Source organism: Odocoileus virginianus, chromosome 10, assembly GCF_023699985.2.
Source record: "Odocoileus virginianus isolate 20LAN1187 ecotype Illinois chromosome 10, Ovbor_1.2, whole genome shotgun sequence".
Classification (NCBI taxonomy): Eukaryota; Metazoa; Chordata; class Mammalia; order Artiodactyla; family Cervidae; genus Odocoileus; species Odocoileus virginianus.
In genome coordinates this window covers 44,835,627-44,851,648 of record NC_069683.1, presented here as the reverse complement: position 1 = coordinate 44,851,648, position 16,022 = coordinate 44,835,627, and the positions used below count along the sequence as shown (strand labels likewise).

At 50.1% G+C, this 16,022-nt stretch overlaps 1 protein-coding gene across 6 annotated transcripts in view; it reads left to right on the top strand.

The window, feature by feature from the left end:
* The window catches only part of GRIK4 (glutamate ionotropic receptor kainate type subunit 4), a 491,778-nt gene that overhangs the window by 135,820 nt on the left and 339,936 nt on the right, over positions 1-16,022 (top strand). For 4 of the 6 annotated variants that reach the window (XM_070473470.1, XM_070473471.1, XM_070473469.1 and 1 more), the window contains exon 2: positions 15,289-15,420. The exons of 1 other annotated variant lie outside the window; for it this stretch is intronic. In XM_070473470.1, the coding sequence (XP_070329571.1) occupies positions 15,339-15,420 (82 nt within the window). In that variant the 5' untranslated portion in view covers positions 15,289-15,338. Of the gene's footprint in view, positions 1-15,288; positions 15,421-16,022 lie in introns of those variants that run through there. One more of the 6 variants, XM_070473467.1, reaches the window with a different exon arrangement.

Below are 16,022 nucleotides of genomic sequence, written 5' to 3'. Positions count from 1 at the left end.
CCACGCCTGCTGTGTCCCCCTGTGCTCAAGTTCCGGGCAATTACCCTCCTGCCGGCTTTCGTTGCTGAGCACAGCAGGTGGGCCTTGTTTGTAATTCACTTGCACCATTAACGCTGGGTTAGCACCATAAGGGCGACTGATGCGCTCAGTGCCCCCAGCCCCAGATGCCACTTGATAGCAGGATGTTAGATTGGCTTTGGGGGCTGAGGCATTTCTAAGCTCTTCCTGATCTGCTTTCTCCAGTTGAAAGCGATGAGATAGATTTCATCTGTTGACAATCACAGGGTACTAACAGTCATCTGCACTAATGGGAGATCTGTACCCAAATACTGGTCACCCCAAATCATGGTGATTTGGCTCCAAACAATAATACCAATGAATCCTAATAACAGTTCTCAGTAATCTAAGCAACAGTGCCATCATTGAGCACTTGCTATTTGCAGGCGTACTGCTAAGATCACAGCTAATCTTTCAGAGCAATCTTAGGAATATCCAACATTTTCTCCGTATTGTGGATGGGAAAACTGAGGTTTGGAGAGGTTAGTCACTTGGCCAAGGGCATAGCTAATAAGGAGCAGAGCCCAGAGTCGTGGATCTTGGTTTGATACATGCACAAAACTCCTGCTGCTAATGGTTACCTTACACTGCCCTCCTCTGGGATGAATGATGTGGAGTTTTGTGAATGGAGGGGTCAGGTCAAGATCTCCATCTTGCCATGCTAATATATATATATATATATATATATATATATTTATATATTTTATATTTTTTTTGCTAGCATTGATATTAAGATGAGTTACTGAGTAAGGGAATGAGGAGTATGATTAAAACATCCTCCCTAGGTTTACATTTATTAATTAATCAACCATACATTTATTGAGCTCCAACTAGGTGGAAAACATTGTCCTGGGTGTTTTACAGAAAACAAAGATAAATCATTCATCCGTTCAGTAAATCTGAGAGATGGGGAGTCAGACATATATTCCAGAATGAAAGACAGGGAATGAAATGTTGAGGGTGGGGGCGGAGGAGGTAAGAATTAAACAACCGCAGGGATCTTACTTTCTGATTGTTGAAACATGATTGGCAGTTGGCAAAATCTACTGCAATAAGCATCACATATAGTGTCTCCTTTGATCTTTGAACAACCCCGTGGAGAAGACAGTGCAAGGAGCATGTTTCCAGTTTTATGGGAAATTAAGGCACAGAGGGGCTTCCCCTGTGGTTTAGTGGTAAAGAATGTACCTGCCAAGCAGGAGACATGGGTTCAATTGCTGGGTCGGGAAGACCCCGTGAAGAAGGAAATGGCACCCCACTGCAGTTTTCTTGTCTGGAGAACTCCATGGACAGAGGAGTCTGGCAGGCTATATATAGTCTAGGGGTTGGAGAAGAGTTGGACACGACTTAACAACTAAACAGCAACAACAAAAAGCACAGAGGTTTTAGGATCTGATGGCGGTTGCACAGAGAATGGTGGTAATGCCGGGTTGGAGCAGAGCCTTATGACTCCAGCTCCAGACTCTTCAAGAATCTCTCACATTAGAATCCAACATATATGCTGGGCCTAATCCAAGCTTGGTGCAGTATGCGTGATGCCCTCGGTCCTACTGAGGCTGATTCTGGACATGCCTGGGGTTCTGCTTTCTTTGCAGACCCAACGCCTGGCTGCTTAGAAACTTTCTTTTCCCTAAATTTGTGGGAAAATTCAGGGCCCTAATGTTCAGGCCGTACAGGGTCCGCTCCCTTCAGGGTCAGTTTCCCCAGCACATGTGGCTAAGTGCCACTAACTGGCCTTCCTGCTCTCCAGGCCGCCTGGCACACCCTGGTCTCATCAATTAAGCACAGCTCTGGTCCTGGCCCTTCCTTGCCCAGAAACTTTCAGTGGCTCTTTATTGCCTGGAGGGTAAAGTCCCTGCTCCTTAACCTTGGCATCGAAAGCCTTCTAGAATCTGACCCCAAGGCTTATCTCTCTCTGGACCCCGCAGACACCGTCTGCTCCTGTAAGGCAGGCTACTCCCTGGCCCTGGGACAGCTCCTCTTGCCTTCTGCAGTGAGTGCCGGGAAGGTCTCCCTTCCTACGCAGCACATACCTCAGGGCTCAGCATGCATCCTGCGTCTTCCAAGAATCTGGTTCCAACTCCCTGGGCCCGGGAGGCCTTTCTGCCTCTGTCTTCACAGCACTTCCTCCCGTTTGCTGACGAAGGCTGCCCAGTCTCGTGACAGCTGCTCCATTGGTCTCTTGCAGCATGAGTTTACGAGGGGCGCTGCTTAATTCGCTTTTCCCACGAGGACATCCGACTTTTCCAGTACGTTCCTTGAGGGCAGTCAGCCCATCTGAGAGTTCTGAGAGCCTGTTGGTGCTCAGCGCAGCACTGGGCGGGCCCCAAGTGCCCAGGGACACTGGTGCAATGTAGCAGGGTGGCCAGGATCTGGGAGGTTCCTCCCCCAACCCCAGCCCCGCACCAGGTACTCACAGCCTTTCTCTCTCCTTCTGGCAGCTGGAGCTGGGCTTTCATGGTTACATGCCCCCTTCATCTGGGTCCTTGTGGTGGGGGAAGTGTTAAGTCCAGAGACAGCCCCCTTGCCTAACTAAGGAAGTCAAGGATTTCCCCAGGGGAACGTCAAAAGCCTTCAGCCTCTGGACTTCAACCCCTAGCCTCTCCTGGCCCTGCCTGAGTTTCTGAGACATCGCCAGGCCATGGCGAGGAGAAGCGATGAGGCTTTGACAGGCTGGGTGAGACCTACTGTGTGTACGTGCTGTCTCCTCTGTCGTTTCCAACTCTGTGTGACCCAATGGACTGGGTAGCCCGCCAGACTCCTCTGTCCATGGGATTCTCCAGGCAAGAATACTGGAGCGGGTTGCCCTTTCCTTCTCCAGGTTATCTTCCCTATCCAGGGATAGAACATGTGTCTCTTATGTCTCCTGCATTGGCAGGCGAATTCTTTACCACTGCCACCACCTGGGAAGCCCGAGAGCTACTGTTGCCTGTAACTAATGTGGAATCCCACGGCAGCTCCTGGAGAGAGTGTTCTCTGCATCCCTCACCCCTTCAGAGATCAGGTCAAGGTAGTGGGACCCCCATTCCCCTCCTTATCTCTCCTTCCAAGGGAGGACCCTCCTGTCACCTGGGGCCTGGGACCCTGCTAAGAACCAGAGCTGTGAATGCATTTGTGTGTCTTGGGGGGTCTGGACAGGGGCTGGGTAGGCATGGAAACTGCAGGTGGACTGAGGGGCTGTGGAAGCAGCAGGAGAGGTGGTGCTGGGGTTCGCCTGTGTCTGGGCAGGGACTGTGGTCTGGGAACACACTCTGGGGTCACCTCTGAACAGCTGCTCGGCTTCTGCTCTCCTGGCAGCCAGCACACCTGGCCCGGTGACAGATGGTCCAGCGAGACCGTGAGAGCACTGAGCACTTGGCCCTGAGGTGCTGCGTGTGTGCGTGCTCAGTCACTCAGTCGTGTCTGACTCTTTGCAGTCCCACGGACCGTAGCCTGCCAGGCTCCTTTGTCCATGGGATTCTCCAGGCAAGAATCCTGGAGTGGGTTGCCATGCCCTCCTTCAGGGGATCTTCCTGACCCGGGGATCGGTGTTGTTAGCCTCACTCTATAGAGGAGGGGTGCAGGCTCAGGGGTGAAGTAAGCCCAGGTCTTAGAGCCAGTCATTGAGAAAGCTGGAATTCTTTATTGTTTTTTAAATTATTAACTTGATTTCTTAATTGAAAAAGCCATCCAATCTTTAGCTTAAAATGCAAACAGTAGAGAACACTTCAGAATGACAAGTGAGTCTGCCTCCTTGCAATTCTAGGGCCATCTCTGCAGGGGGCAGTTACCCAGCAGCAGTTTCTGTCCTCTGCCCCACCCAGAGCCTGGTGCCAGGCCTTCCCCAGGTGTATGGCATCAGTGCTGGTGGCACTGGGTGGGGGCAGGGGCTGGAGGGGACTTCCAGGCCATTTCCAGAGCTTGCAGTGAACTTGGGTGATGCCAGCAGAATAAGTCCATCGCTTTGCAATTTGAAGGGGACACCCAGGTGGTGCAGTGGTAAAGAATCTGCCTGCCAATGCAGGAGGCACAAGAGATGTGTGTTTGATCCCTGGGTCAGGAAGATCCCCTGGAGTAGGAAATGGCAACCTACTCCAGTGTTCTTGCCTGGAAAATTCGACAGACAGGGGAGCTGGGTGAGCTGCAGTCCACAGGCTTGCAAAGAGTAGGTCAGAACTGAACACGCAGACATGCCACTTATTTTGCTGTGGACCTTTATTATGCAATATCTGGCTTTCCTATCTTCTTTACCTCTGCCCCACCCCCAGCCTTATGGTTGCTAGGAGAGAGGGGCCAGTCCTGGGCCTCCTGGAGGAATGCATGCACCTTGAAATGGCTGCCTTATCTCCTGCTCTGGCGGGGACTTTAAGAAGACAGGGCCTTACTTCCTGCTCACAGTGTCTGAGACGCTGAAAAGGCCGATGTGTACATGAGCTGACCACGTGGGTGAGATGGAGCCTGGCCAAGGGAAGGGAGCTTGCGTCTGTGACCCAGCCACTCTCAGGTCAAGACGTGCTTCCTTATCGATAACAGAGCGCTATCCTCTGGCTTTGACCTCAGCAGAGCTGGAGATTGTCTTCCATCATATGTGAGTCTATAATAACCCATCTCTTGCTGCAGATGGTTAAATTCAGATGCATCTCCCACCCCCATCCTTGTCTTCTCCAGGCTACAGAGCCCAACTCTTCCCACATCTCTTTATGGAAGTTTGCAGTGCACACAACCTCTCTCCTAGGCTTCTGCAGGGCAGCCCCTCTCCTCCCAAACACCCAGACAGAACCTGAGCGAGGGAGGGAGGGCTGTGTTTCCCTGGAGGTAATCAGGATGCTGTCTTTTACAGCAGTTTCTCTCCCCATCTTTCTCCCCGCTCGCTCTATTCCTCTGTGGAGGCCCCTGCAAGGTCTCTCTGCTCTAAATATGTTCCAGACGGCTCCACCACTGGGCTATTTTCTTTCAAAGCCTCAACTCACGTGGTCTCTGCTAGGAGCTTGGCTCCCCAGGGCCCAGCCTGGTGGCCTCAGATAAATGCCAGGGACATTTTTCATCATCCAGAGCCAGTCTTGACCTCCACATCCGACCCAGGGATCCTCTTCCCATCTCTCGTGGCTCACCTAGACTGGTGATTAATTCTCCATCTTCTCACCTCTAACCGCCTCCTTTGCCATAGAGAGGAGATTCAGATGCTGAGGCCTCCTCCCTTTTCTGTGATGGATGCTTGGTCCAGTATGAATTTCAGGAGGGCAGTCAGCTGTAGATGCAGAGCCTTATCCTGGACTTTGGAGCAGAGAGAGACTGGGGATGCCTAATGAGAAGGACTCACAGAAACACAGCAGATTCAAAGAGAAGGTGCTCCCAGCTCTCTAGCCTTGTGGGCTCCCTGCCATTCCCAACACTCATGGTGCAGCGTCCCAACAGTGCCTCTGGGTCTCCTCTGCTGTGCTGTTTCCTCCTTCTGGCTCCTCTCCTCCCTACTCACCCCTGTCCCCTTCTAAGGACCTGGCCAACGCAAGTCAAACATTTTATCCTCAGCAAGGCCTTCCCCTCTGGCCATGTGAGGACCCCACCAAACACTCTGTAGTAGCCTCTACTTTCCCCCCACCATCTGTCATTATGGCATCTAGTTACCTGGATATGGATTAATATCTCCTCCCTAGACTGTAAGCTCCATCAGGGCAGGGATTGGACACTGCCTGCCACCCAGTAGGCACTCAATAGAAATATTTGTTGAGTGAATGAAGTATAAATCATGTAGTGGTATTAAGTCTAGTTTATGCTTGGGCTTCCGAGATGGTGCTAGTGCTAAAGAACCTGCCTGCCAATGCAGGAGACGCAGGAGATGCTGGTTCAATGCCTGGATCAGGAAGATCCCCTCGAGGAGGGCACAGTAACCCACTGCAGTATTCTTGACTGAGAAATCCCATGGACAGAGGAGCCAGATACAGTCCATAGGGTTGCAAAGAGTCAGACACAGCTGAAACGACTCAGCACGCATGCTTTGGCCAGTCTAATGTAAAGGAGCAACAGACACCAGTTCTTTTCAGAAAGTACTTCACTCACCTACAACGTCATTCTCCAGCTATTGTCTGCTTTGAGTCTCTTAGCAACCCCGAAGGGCAGATGGTGGGAGTGTAGTTTCTCCGTTTCACTGAAGAAGAAATGGAAGCTCTGAGAGGTTAAGAGATGGGCCTGAGGTCACACAGCTCTCCACCTCCAGCGTCTGCTTTTTCTTCTGTGCCAGGTAGAGTCTGAGTGAGGAAGGAGGGCTGACTCTTCAGGGAAAGGTTCTGGATGGGGCTGACTTGGAGCAGCATTTTGGAGGTGAGAGGGCTGTGGATTAATCTTAGCACAAGACGTGGGAGGTCGTCTCACTGGGAGAAGACGTGGCTGTGGTCCAGGGTGCCTTGGATGAGGGAGAGACAGGAAGTTCACGTTCACCAACTGCATTACACCGAAGATCTCTCGCAACAGCTTTTCAAGGGAGGCCTTGAGTCAGCCATGGTTTATAGTTGTGGACATGAAGCTCTTAGAGGTTAAGTAACTAGCTTAAGGAAGCATAGTGACAGCTGAGACTGGAAACCAGGGTTGTCGGCTCTTGGTTCAGAGGTGGATTGAGTGCTTTGGTCTGAAATAGACATGGGGGGGGGAAGGGGAAGGCAAACTGGGGGTCCCCCCTGGCTCACTCATTAGTGCCCAAGAATTGGGAACTGCTTCCGCAGTCTTGTGTCCTGAGTTCTGCCAGATACCTGCAGTGGCCCTGCTCCCTGGACGTCCTCCCCAAAAGTCAGGCCCAGGCAGGACCAGTCCTTCCACTTGAGTTTATCCTGATGCGTCAGACCTGGTCCAGCTGATGCCAAGCCTCCCTGGCTGGTGTGCCATATTGTAACTCATCACAAACTCCTGAGAGCATCTCCTGATAGTAAATCCTAAAGGCTGAGGACATCTGGGCTGATCGTTTTGCCAAAGGACACTCCTAGACTCATTCCTGTGTTCCTGGCTCCCCCTGCCCCTGATTTGGCAAAGTGTGCAAATGCGCCCAGATCTATCTGCATTTCTCTTGTCTTCTTGAACATCGTGATAATCACTGTCATCACACTCTAACACTTCCTCAGGTACCACTGTGTGCCAGATTCTGGGGTACATTGAGGAGGCAGTTGTAGAGAGCAGTGGATGAGAATGGGAACCGTGGCCTGGTTCTTCCATTGACGAGCTGGGTGACCTTGGCAAGTCCCATTTGACATCTCCACCTTTGGATTCCTTGTCTGCTGAGGGTTGGAGGGAGGATGAGTGTCTGCCTCACAGAATTCTGAGGAGCATTAAATCTTAAATCGTACTTTGCCTGTACAAAGCAAATGTACTTACATATACATATTTATTTATTTTTGGCTGCCCTGGGTCTTCGATGTTGTGCGTGGGCTTCTTATTGTAGCAGCTTCTCTTGTTGCGGAACATGGGTTCTAGTGCACAAGTTTAGTTGTCCCAGAGCTTGCAGGATCTCCCCGGACCAAGGCTCAAACCTGTGTCTTGTGCATTGGCAGGTGGATTCTTAACCACTGGACCACCAAGGAAGTCCAGAAAGCAAATGTTTAGCAAATATTACCTGTTTTCATAAAGTACAGTTCCTAGAACTGCAGAATCTCAGAGTTTAAAAGAACCTTAGAGATCATTGGTCTGATTCTCTTATTTTACAAAATGGAAAACTGAGGCTCAGACAGGCTCAGAGCTAGTGAACACCCAGGCCTCTGACTCCCAGGACAGGATCTGCATCCAAGCATCACATACTTGTTGCCAGGGAGATGGGATGCTTACACATGCTGCCCACTGTATCAGATCACAGAGGATGACTCCCCAAGGAGGCCACATGACCTGGGGTAGCACCCCACTACCTGCCCCATCCAAGTTGCTAGCTGCTGTTGGGAGTTTCTCTCTGTTGGAGGAGTCAGAAGAACAGAGAATCACATGTCCATTTGTCTTGAGGAGGCTGGAGCATCAGGAGGAGTAATCAAGATGTTGTTGCCCAGAGTCAAGAGCAAACCTGTAATTAATCTGGCTGCCCCTCTGATTTCCTTTTTCCTCCCACCACCAAACACTCTCTAGTGGCTGTCAGCTTCCTCTCAGACCCACCCCAGAAAATCAGGATTGATGGTGTAATAGTCCTATGGGGACGAGAGAGACCAGTGGAGGGACCGCTGACAAGTCAGGAGAGGAGAGGTCATTTAGCACAACTGGGTCAGGGAGTCTAGACATGTTTACCATGGAACATAAGGAGCTGTGGGTGGGCAGTGTCTGTCTGCCTGTTAACCAGTGTGGGTTGGGAGTCAGCACACATTCATGGAGCTTCTGTTCAGGATGAGCATCATAACAAGCGTGTCAGGAAGATACATGCCAGAGAGATGATGCTCCCCTGCCTTCTAGGAATGCAGTCTGCAACAGAGAGGGCATCAATACATGCAAGTTAAATGACCATTCATTCATTCATTCATTCACTCATTTCTTGATGTTTATTTGTAGTGGCATTGCACTGGGTGCTCTTCTAGGTGCTGAAGGTATAGCAGTGAAGAAGAAGGCTCTGTTTCATGGAGATTCATTCAAAAATACAAGCAACAGGGCTTCCCAGTGGCCTAGTGGCTAAGACTCTGACTCCCAATGCAGGGGGCCTGGGTTCCATCCCTGGTCAGAGAACTAGATCCCACATGCCACAACTAAGGCCCAGCACAGCCAAAATAAATAAGTAAAAATAACTATTAAAATCTTTAAAAAATAAAATATTAGCACCAGAGAGAGGATCAGAGACATTGAGGTCTGAAAGAGACAGGAAAGGATCTTCTGCCTTGAGGAAGCAGAGCAGTCTTGAGATGCTAAAACAATGGAAATTAGGTGCCCCCTCTGAAAATAGTGGGGACCTCTGATCATTGTATTAAAAAGCAGAGACATCACTTTGCTGACAAAGGTCTGTAGAGTCAAAGCTATGATTTTTCCAGTAGTCATGTATGGATGTGAGAGTTGGACCATGAAGAATGCTGAGCACTGAAGAATTGATGCTTTTGAGTTGTGGTGCTGGAGAAGACTCTTGAGAATCCCTTCGACAGCAAGGAGATCCAACCAGTCCATCCTAAAGGAAAGCAATCCTGAATATTTATTGGAAGGGCTGGTACTGAAGCTGAAACTCCACAGCTTGGCCACCTGATGCAAAGAGCTGACTCAGTGGAAAAGACCCTGATGCTGGGAAAGATTGAGGGCAAGAGGAAAAGATGGGGAGCAGAAAATCAGATGGTTGGATGGCATCATCAACTCAATGGATATGAGTTTGAGCAAACTCTGGGAGATGGTGAAGGACAGGGAAGCCTGGTGTGCTGCAGTCCGTGGGGTCACAAAGAGTCGGACACGACTGAGCGACTGAACAGCAACTGATTTCTGGTGTTTGGGTGAGGAAACATCCTGGGCAGGTAAACACTGAAGCAGAGATGAGACCGCAGAAGCCTCAGCTGCCAGTCTGATCCCACAGCGCGTCTCTCAAGGGCTCATGGGGCAGGGTGCAATCAGTGTGTGGGGTGACACTTCCTGTGGTGTGCAGGTGAGGGCTGGAGGTCTGGAGCAGGAGAGCTGAGCGTGCTCGGCAGAGGAGCTGCACCTGAACACTAGGTTTTCTTTCTGGGCAAGGACTCTGAAAGTAACTCACTAGGAAATAATTGACGCCCACAGGGCCTCTTTCATGTCTATAACCTGATTGAATTATTTCATAATTTCAACAGACATTTTTGAGGCTTCCCTGGTGGCTCAGATGGTAAGGAATCAGCCTGTAATGCAGGAGACCCAAGTTTGATCCTTGGGTTGGGAAGGTCCCCTGGAGGAGGAAATGGCAACTCACTCCAGTATTCTTGCCTGGAGAATTCCATGGACAGAGGGGCCTGGCGGGAGAGTCCATGGGGTCACAAAGAGTTGGAAACCAGTGAGTGTCTAACACTTTCACACTGTGGGCCAGCCTGTGCTAGGCACTGGGGATGCAGGTGGAAAATTCTTACATGTTCTCTGCTCTCCTGGTGCCAGTCACCCCATGAGGTAGGCATTCGTATCCCCATGTTACCAATGAGGAAACAGGCTCCCAGGGGTGAAACTGCTCAGGAGGTTCCCTCATTAAGGACCACAGCAGATACGACCTGGCCTCCTTCCATGCTGGGCCCTAACTGTGCACTTGTTAGGGTTGGCATGAGTGCTCTAGGGTGTCAAGAACAGCGTTCTCAAATTGCCTGGGAAAGATCTATCAGAGCCCTTCAGAAATTAGAAGCCATATCTGTATCAGCCTGCTTTGGACTTAAATTCTGCCAGTGCCTTTGTATTCAACTCTAGTTGAATGAGGAGCCTGGGATCTGTGATTGCATGGGATTAGACTGTCTTGAATTTGAACTTCAGCATGACTGCTTTTGTTGCATGACCTTGGGTTAGTGATTGATCCTCCTTGAGCCTCAGCTTCCACATCTGTGAAGTGGGTATGCAGTATCATCTTATAGAGTTAGTATAATAGCCAAGCACAGTTAATTACTTTGAGCAGTACAGGATAAGCATCTTAGCATCACTCCTCCTAACGATTCTGTGAGGGTACTTTTATCATTGGGCTTGCCTGGTGGCTCAGTGGTAAATAATCCGCCTGCTAATGCAGGAGACTCAGGTTTGATCCCTGGGTTGGAAAGATCTCCTGGAGAAGGAAATGACAACCCACTCCAGCATTCTCTCCTGGGAAATCCTATGAACAGGGGAGCCTGGCGGGCTATAGTTCATGGAGTTGTAAAGAGTCAAACATGACTTAGTGACTGAACACAGACACATTTCTATCATTTCCATGTTATGAATGAACAGGTTGAGACTTAGAGAAGTTAACTCACTCGCTCATGGTGTACAGCCACTACATGGCAGTGCAGGACTCAACCTGTGTAAGAACTGTGACTGTCAGTCCAAGCCCCAACCACAGAAGTAAAGGACAATAATGTTTCCCTCCCCTTTTCAGTATTCTTGCCTGGGAAATCCCATGGACAGAGGAGCCTGGCGGGCTACCGTCCATGGGGTCACAAAGAGTCAGACACGACTGAGAGACTGACTTTTCACTTTCAATTTCCTCCTTTCAACATATATCGACATGACGATCTAGAGCATTCTGTCTGCTTAGAGTGTTTGTATTAACTACAGTGAATATACAAACATAAATCATACAAGTCAGGCTGAGAATTTATTTCATCTTGGTATAAACTCAGAAAATGCCTTTTGACACCATCTGTTCATTGATGTCATTCAGCCAATACTAATAGAGCACCTACTGTGTGCCAGATAGTGTGTTGGGGCTGGCCATGGTCCCGGCGTCACAGCTGACAGTTCTGTGGGGAGACAGGAGGCATCATCATGAGCAGAGTGTGTGTCCTAATGAGGAGTGTTACAGATGTGGTAGCAGCAGATGGGAAAGGGATCACAAAAAGCCTCAGAGGGGAAGTAATGCAGTGAGCCTGGAAGACACAGTCTGCAGGTCATCATGGGGCGAGAGTGCAGCCTGTGCACCGGCAGAGGGTGGGTGCTGAGGCAAGCCGGAGATGGAGCTCTGCTGAGGATCAGCTGCAGTGGCGTTGGGGGTAAAGACAAGAAGACGGGAAGCAGGGCTTCCCTGGTGGATCAGTGGTAAAGAATCCTTCAGCCAGTCAGGAGACTCCGGTTCAATCTCTGGCCTGGGAAGGTCCCACATTCCACAGAGCAACCAAGCCCCAGGGCCACAACTATTGAGCTTGTGCTCTAGTGCCTGGGAGCTGCAACTACTGAAGCCCGTGTGCCCTAGAGCCTGTGCTCTGCAAGAGGAGAAGCCACTGCAATGAGAAACTCTCATACCACAACTAGAGAGCAGCGTCCGCTCACCACAGCTAGAGAAAGCCTGCAAAGCAATGAAGACCCAGCACAGTCAAAAATATAAAACAAACAAAAAGAAAGAAAGAAAGAGGAACCAGATCTTGAAGGGTTTATCTGTTGGAGTTAAGTTTGCCTTTGATCCTCGATGCAGTGGAGAGCTGTGGTAGACTTTGGGGCTGGGGTGTGTCATTATCAAGTTCATGGTTTGGTAAGAACTCCTGGCTGCTCATTCAGGTGGCTCAGGTGGTAAAGAATCCATTTGCAAGGCAGGAGACCGAGGTTTGATCCCTGGGTCAGGAAGATCCCCTGGAGAAGGGAATGGCAACCCACTCCAGTATTCTTGCCTGGAAAATTCCATGGACTAAGGAGCTTGGCGGGCTGTAGTTCATAGGGTCGCAAAGAGTTGGACATGACTGAGCAAATAACACTTTTATTTCACTTTTCTGGCCACTCACTGGAGACCCAACAGACAGGCAAAGACCAGAGGGAGAGAGATCGAGATGGCTGCTATCACAGAGTCCTGGTTGTTGCTGGTGGGTGTCTGGATTGGAGCAGGTTGATGGTGGTGGAGAGAAAGTGATGGAGCTCTTGGGACTTGTTGACTGAGTCGATGTGAGGTGTGGGGAAGTAGAACCCTACAGTGACTCTCTGCTTTCTAACTTGGGTGACTGGTGGATTGCGGTGTCATCCACTGGGAAGGAGAATGTAGGAGGAGAAACAGATGGTGGGAACGGTGGAGAGGAGTCCTCCTCTTTAGGACAAGGTGTGTCTGGAGGGCTGTGGGACGTCCAGGTGGAGATTTCAGGAGGCAGCCATCTCAGTACAGGTGTTCTGGGCTTGAGATTCTGATTTAGAAGCTACACCATGCCAGTGGTAATAACTCATGGGTGGAGGTGGAACTCCCTAGGGATGATGTTAGTGGGAAGAGGGGCTGGATGCTCTATTGTTAGAAAAAAATTTTATCCTTAAATTATGAAAATATTTTCAGTTGATAAAGGCTATGCCATTAAGTTCTAAGATCAGATTCATATAAATTGAAAATAAGACCTCAAATTTCCTTGTGTTTTTGAATCAAGAATCCAGAAGCTTCATGATCTGCTCTCATACGCAAACAGGTACATGCCAGAAGGCTACCCAGCGGAGTCTGAATCCTGGCTAGCTCTGGCTTTCCCTAGTAACAGTTGTGTTACCTTGAACTAGGCACCTTTCTTGAGCTCAGCTTTCTTGTCAGCAACAGAGCCTTGTTCTGTGATTAAATAAGATAAAGATTATGGAAAAAATTTTGCAAACACTTGTGCTTTACCAACTTGTGTCAAGATGGTGCTTTTTATTCCTGTAAGGCTTTGGGGGAGATTATTTCTCATCACTTTGCCCAAGAGCAGCTGAGGACCTGAGCCATTGTCCTTACATGTGGTCTCCAGGATCAGCCAGCCTCTGGGGTCATGAATAATGGCCGTCAGGCCTTCATGGATTGAGTGTAGTTCTGTCATCAAATAAAATTTATGCAGGCTAATCTGACACCTATTTAGCGGTCTGCATAATAATTGTTGTGCAGTGGGCTGACCAGGCATAAATGGAAGACATTTGACAGAAACGATTATATTTAGTATTACTTTTATATAGCCTAGCAAGATTTTTATGGTTCTTCCATCTTTGACAGCCTATTCATTTTCCACTCGATGTGAATTTATTGAGGCTGTAATATATGCCAGGCACAGTTCTGGGCCCTGAGATGACAGAGAAACAGGATTTCTGTTCCAGCCCCACCTCCACTGAGCTTGAATTCTAGTGGGGAGACAGTCACTCAATAGTCAACCTTACCCACAATGAGTAAGAATGCCAAGCTTCCCTTGAGATTATGGTTGCTTTCATCTCTTCCTGCACTAACACCCATGAATTAATATTTAATTAAATTCATTTATTTGGCTGCATCATTATTTGGTCTTAGCTGTGTCATGTGGAATCTAGTTCCCCAACCAGGAATTGAACCCGAGCCCCCTGCATTTGTTGTTCAGGCGCTGAGTTGTGTCCAACTCTTTGTGACCCCCATGGACTGCAGCACACCAGGCTTCCTTGTCCTTCACATCTCCTGGAGCTTGCTCAAACTCATGTCCATTGAGTCGGTGATGCCATCCAAACATCTCATCTTCTGTCATCCCCTTCTCCTCCTGCCTGCAAACTTTCCCAGCATCAAGGTCTTTTCTAATGACTCAGCTCTTCACATCAGGTGGCCAAAGTATTGGAACTTCAGCTTCAGCATCAGTCCTTCTAATGAATATTCCAGATTGATTTCCTTTAGGATTGACTGGTTGGATCTCCTTGCAGTCCATGGGACTCTCGAGTCTTCTCCAGCGCCACAGTTCTTCAGCACTCAGTCTTCTTTATGGTCCAACTTGGGCCCCCTGCATTATGAGCGCAGAACCTCAGCCAATAGAGCACCAGGAAAGTCCCAACACCAGTGAATTAAAAGACAAAGATTCTGAGCCTGATTTGCCAACAGCAAAGTTGTCTTTACTGCAATATTTATCCTTTATTTCCCTCTGTCTCCTTATATCAGGCAGTGGCTTGAGACCTTCCATCCACTGAACAAATATGTCCTGTGCACCTATTGGTATAAGTAGCCTCGAGGGATACAGTAGTAAACTGGGGATGGTCTGGCCCTGGAGACGCCCACACTGAGCCCAGGTGTAGACACACAGAGACGGGGCAATAGAGGAAAACGTGTTTCCATCAGAGCCACTAGAGGCTGCTGGGAGGGGATAGAGAGGCACCCGATTCTGGCACCTGGCAAGGTGAGGGGAGGGGACCACACTCCAGGCAGAGGGGCGGAGTTGTGTGCAGGAAGATGCGAGGTGATGGGTCAGGCTGCAACATGAGCTGCAGTGCGAAGCGGGGATGTCATGAAACAAAACCTTTACCAAGTGTGCTCCAAAACTTTCGGATATAGTTGTTAGTGAAATGTTTGTTCTAGTCTTTTGCCTATATTGGAGAAGGAAACAGCAACCTCCTCCAGTATTCTTGTCTAGAGAATCCTGTGGACAGAGGAGCCTGGTGGGCAGCCGTCTATGGGGTCACACAGAGTCGGACACGACTGAGCAATTTCACTTTTCACTATGAGTCATTTGGTCACAGTCACACTGCCTGCCTCTGGTTTGATGGGGGTGAAGGTGGAGGATGGCTTTAGAACCTGAGGCCTCTGTGAGCCTGGGCAGAGGAGGGAAGGCAAAGGCCTGGAGTCGGCCTGGAGCTCCCCCCCCACCAGGCACAGGGGTTCGGGGAGGGAGCGTCGGTCCTCCTCACTGAGGCTGTCCATGCGGGGAGGCCGCTGGCTCCCAGCACGGGGACTCACGCACTTCTCCCCCTCCCCCGCAGAGTTATGTCATGCCCAGACCAGCGGAGGGCTCCATGAGGATTTATAGAAGATGCCCCGCGTCTGGGCGCCTTTGGTGCTGCTTCCTGCGTGGCTCGTGATGGTCGCCTGCAGTCCCCACTCCCTGAGGATCGGTAAGCGCTGCCCCTGTGGCACCCTGGGGGCAGCCCAGCCCTGGCGATGCCCCTCCCACATCCCAGGTGTCCGCCGGGCACATCTGACCCTGCAACTGCCCTCCTGAGTTTGGCTGGGGCAGGGGTGGCAGTGTCGGGGCAGCCGACAGGCCCACAGCAATGATCTGCTCAAGCTGCCCGGCTCCTCTTGTGATGAAACTAAAGATTCTGATAAGTGTCTCTTGCAGCCTGTGACGGACTCAGGATGGGAATGGTTGGGGGGCTTCCAAACCTAGGGCTAGAGAGCAGAGCACAGCTCATCTCTTCTGTCCTCTGACCAATCCCAGAAGTCTTCCTGGAGGCTGTGTTCAGATGAAGTATTCTTGGTGCCCCTGACCTGGCTGCTTGGCAGGGCCTTGGTGTCTGCTTGCCCTAGCCTGGTTCTGGGAAGGAACAACGGGCCACTTCAGGGTCATATGTCCACCTGCTCTGTCCCTTGTCCTTGCTGCCATGGGGATGCTCCTTCTAGCTGAAGGCAGACACTGCTATTGCTGGCCCATCAGCACCCCTGTGCCTGGCAGAAGGCTTGGCTCTTTCCAGGGTTCAGAAATGCCTGAGAAATC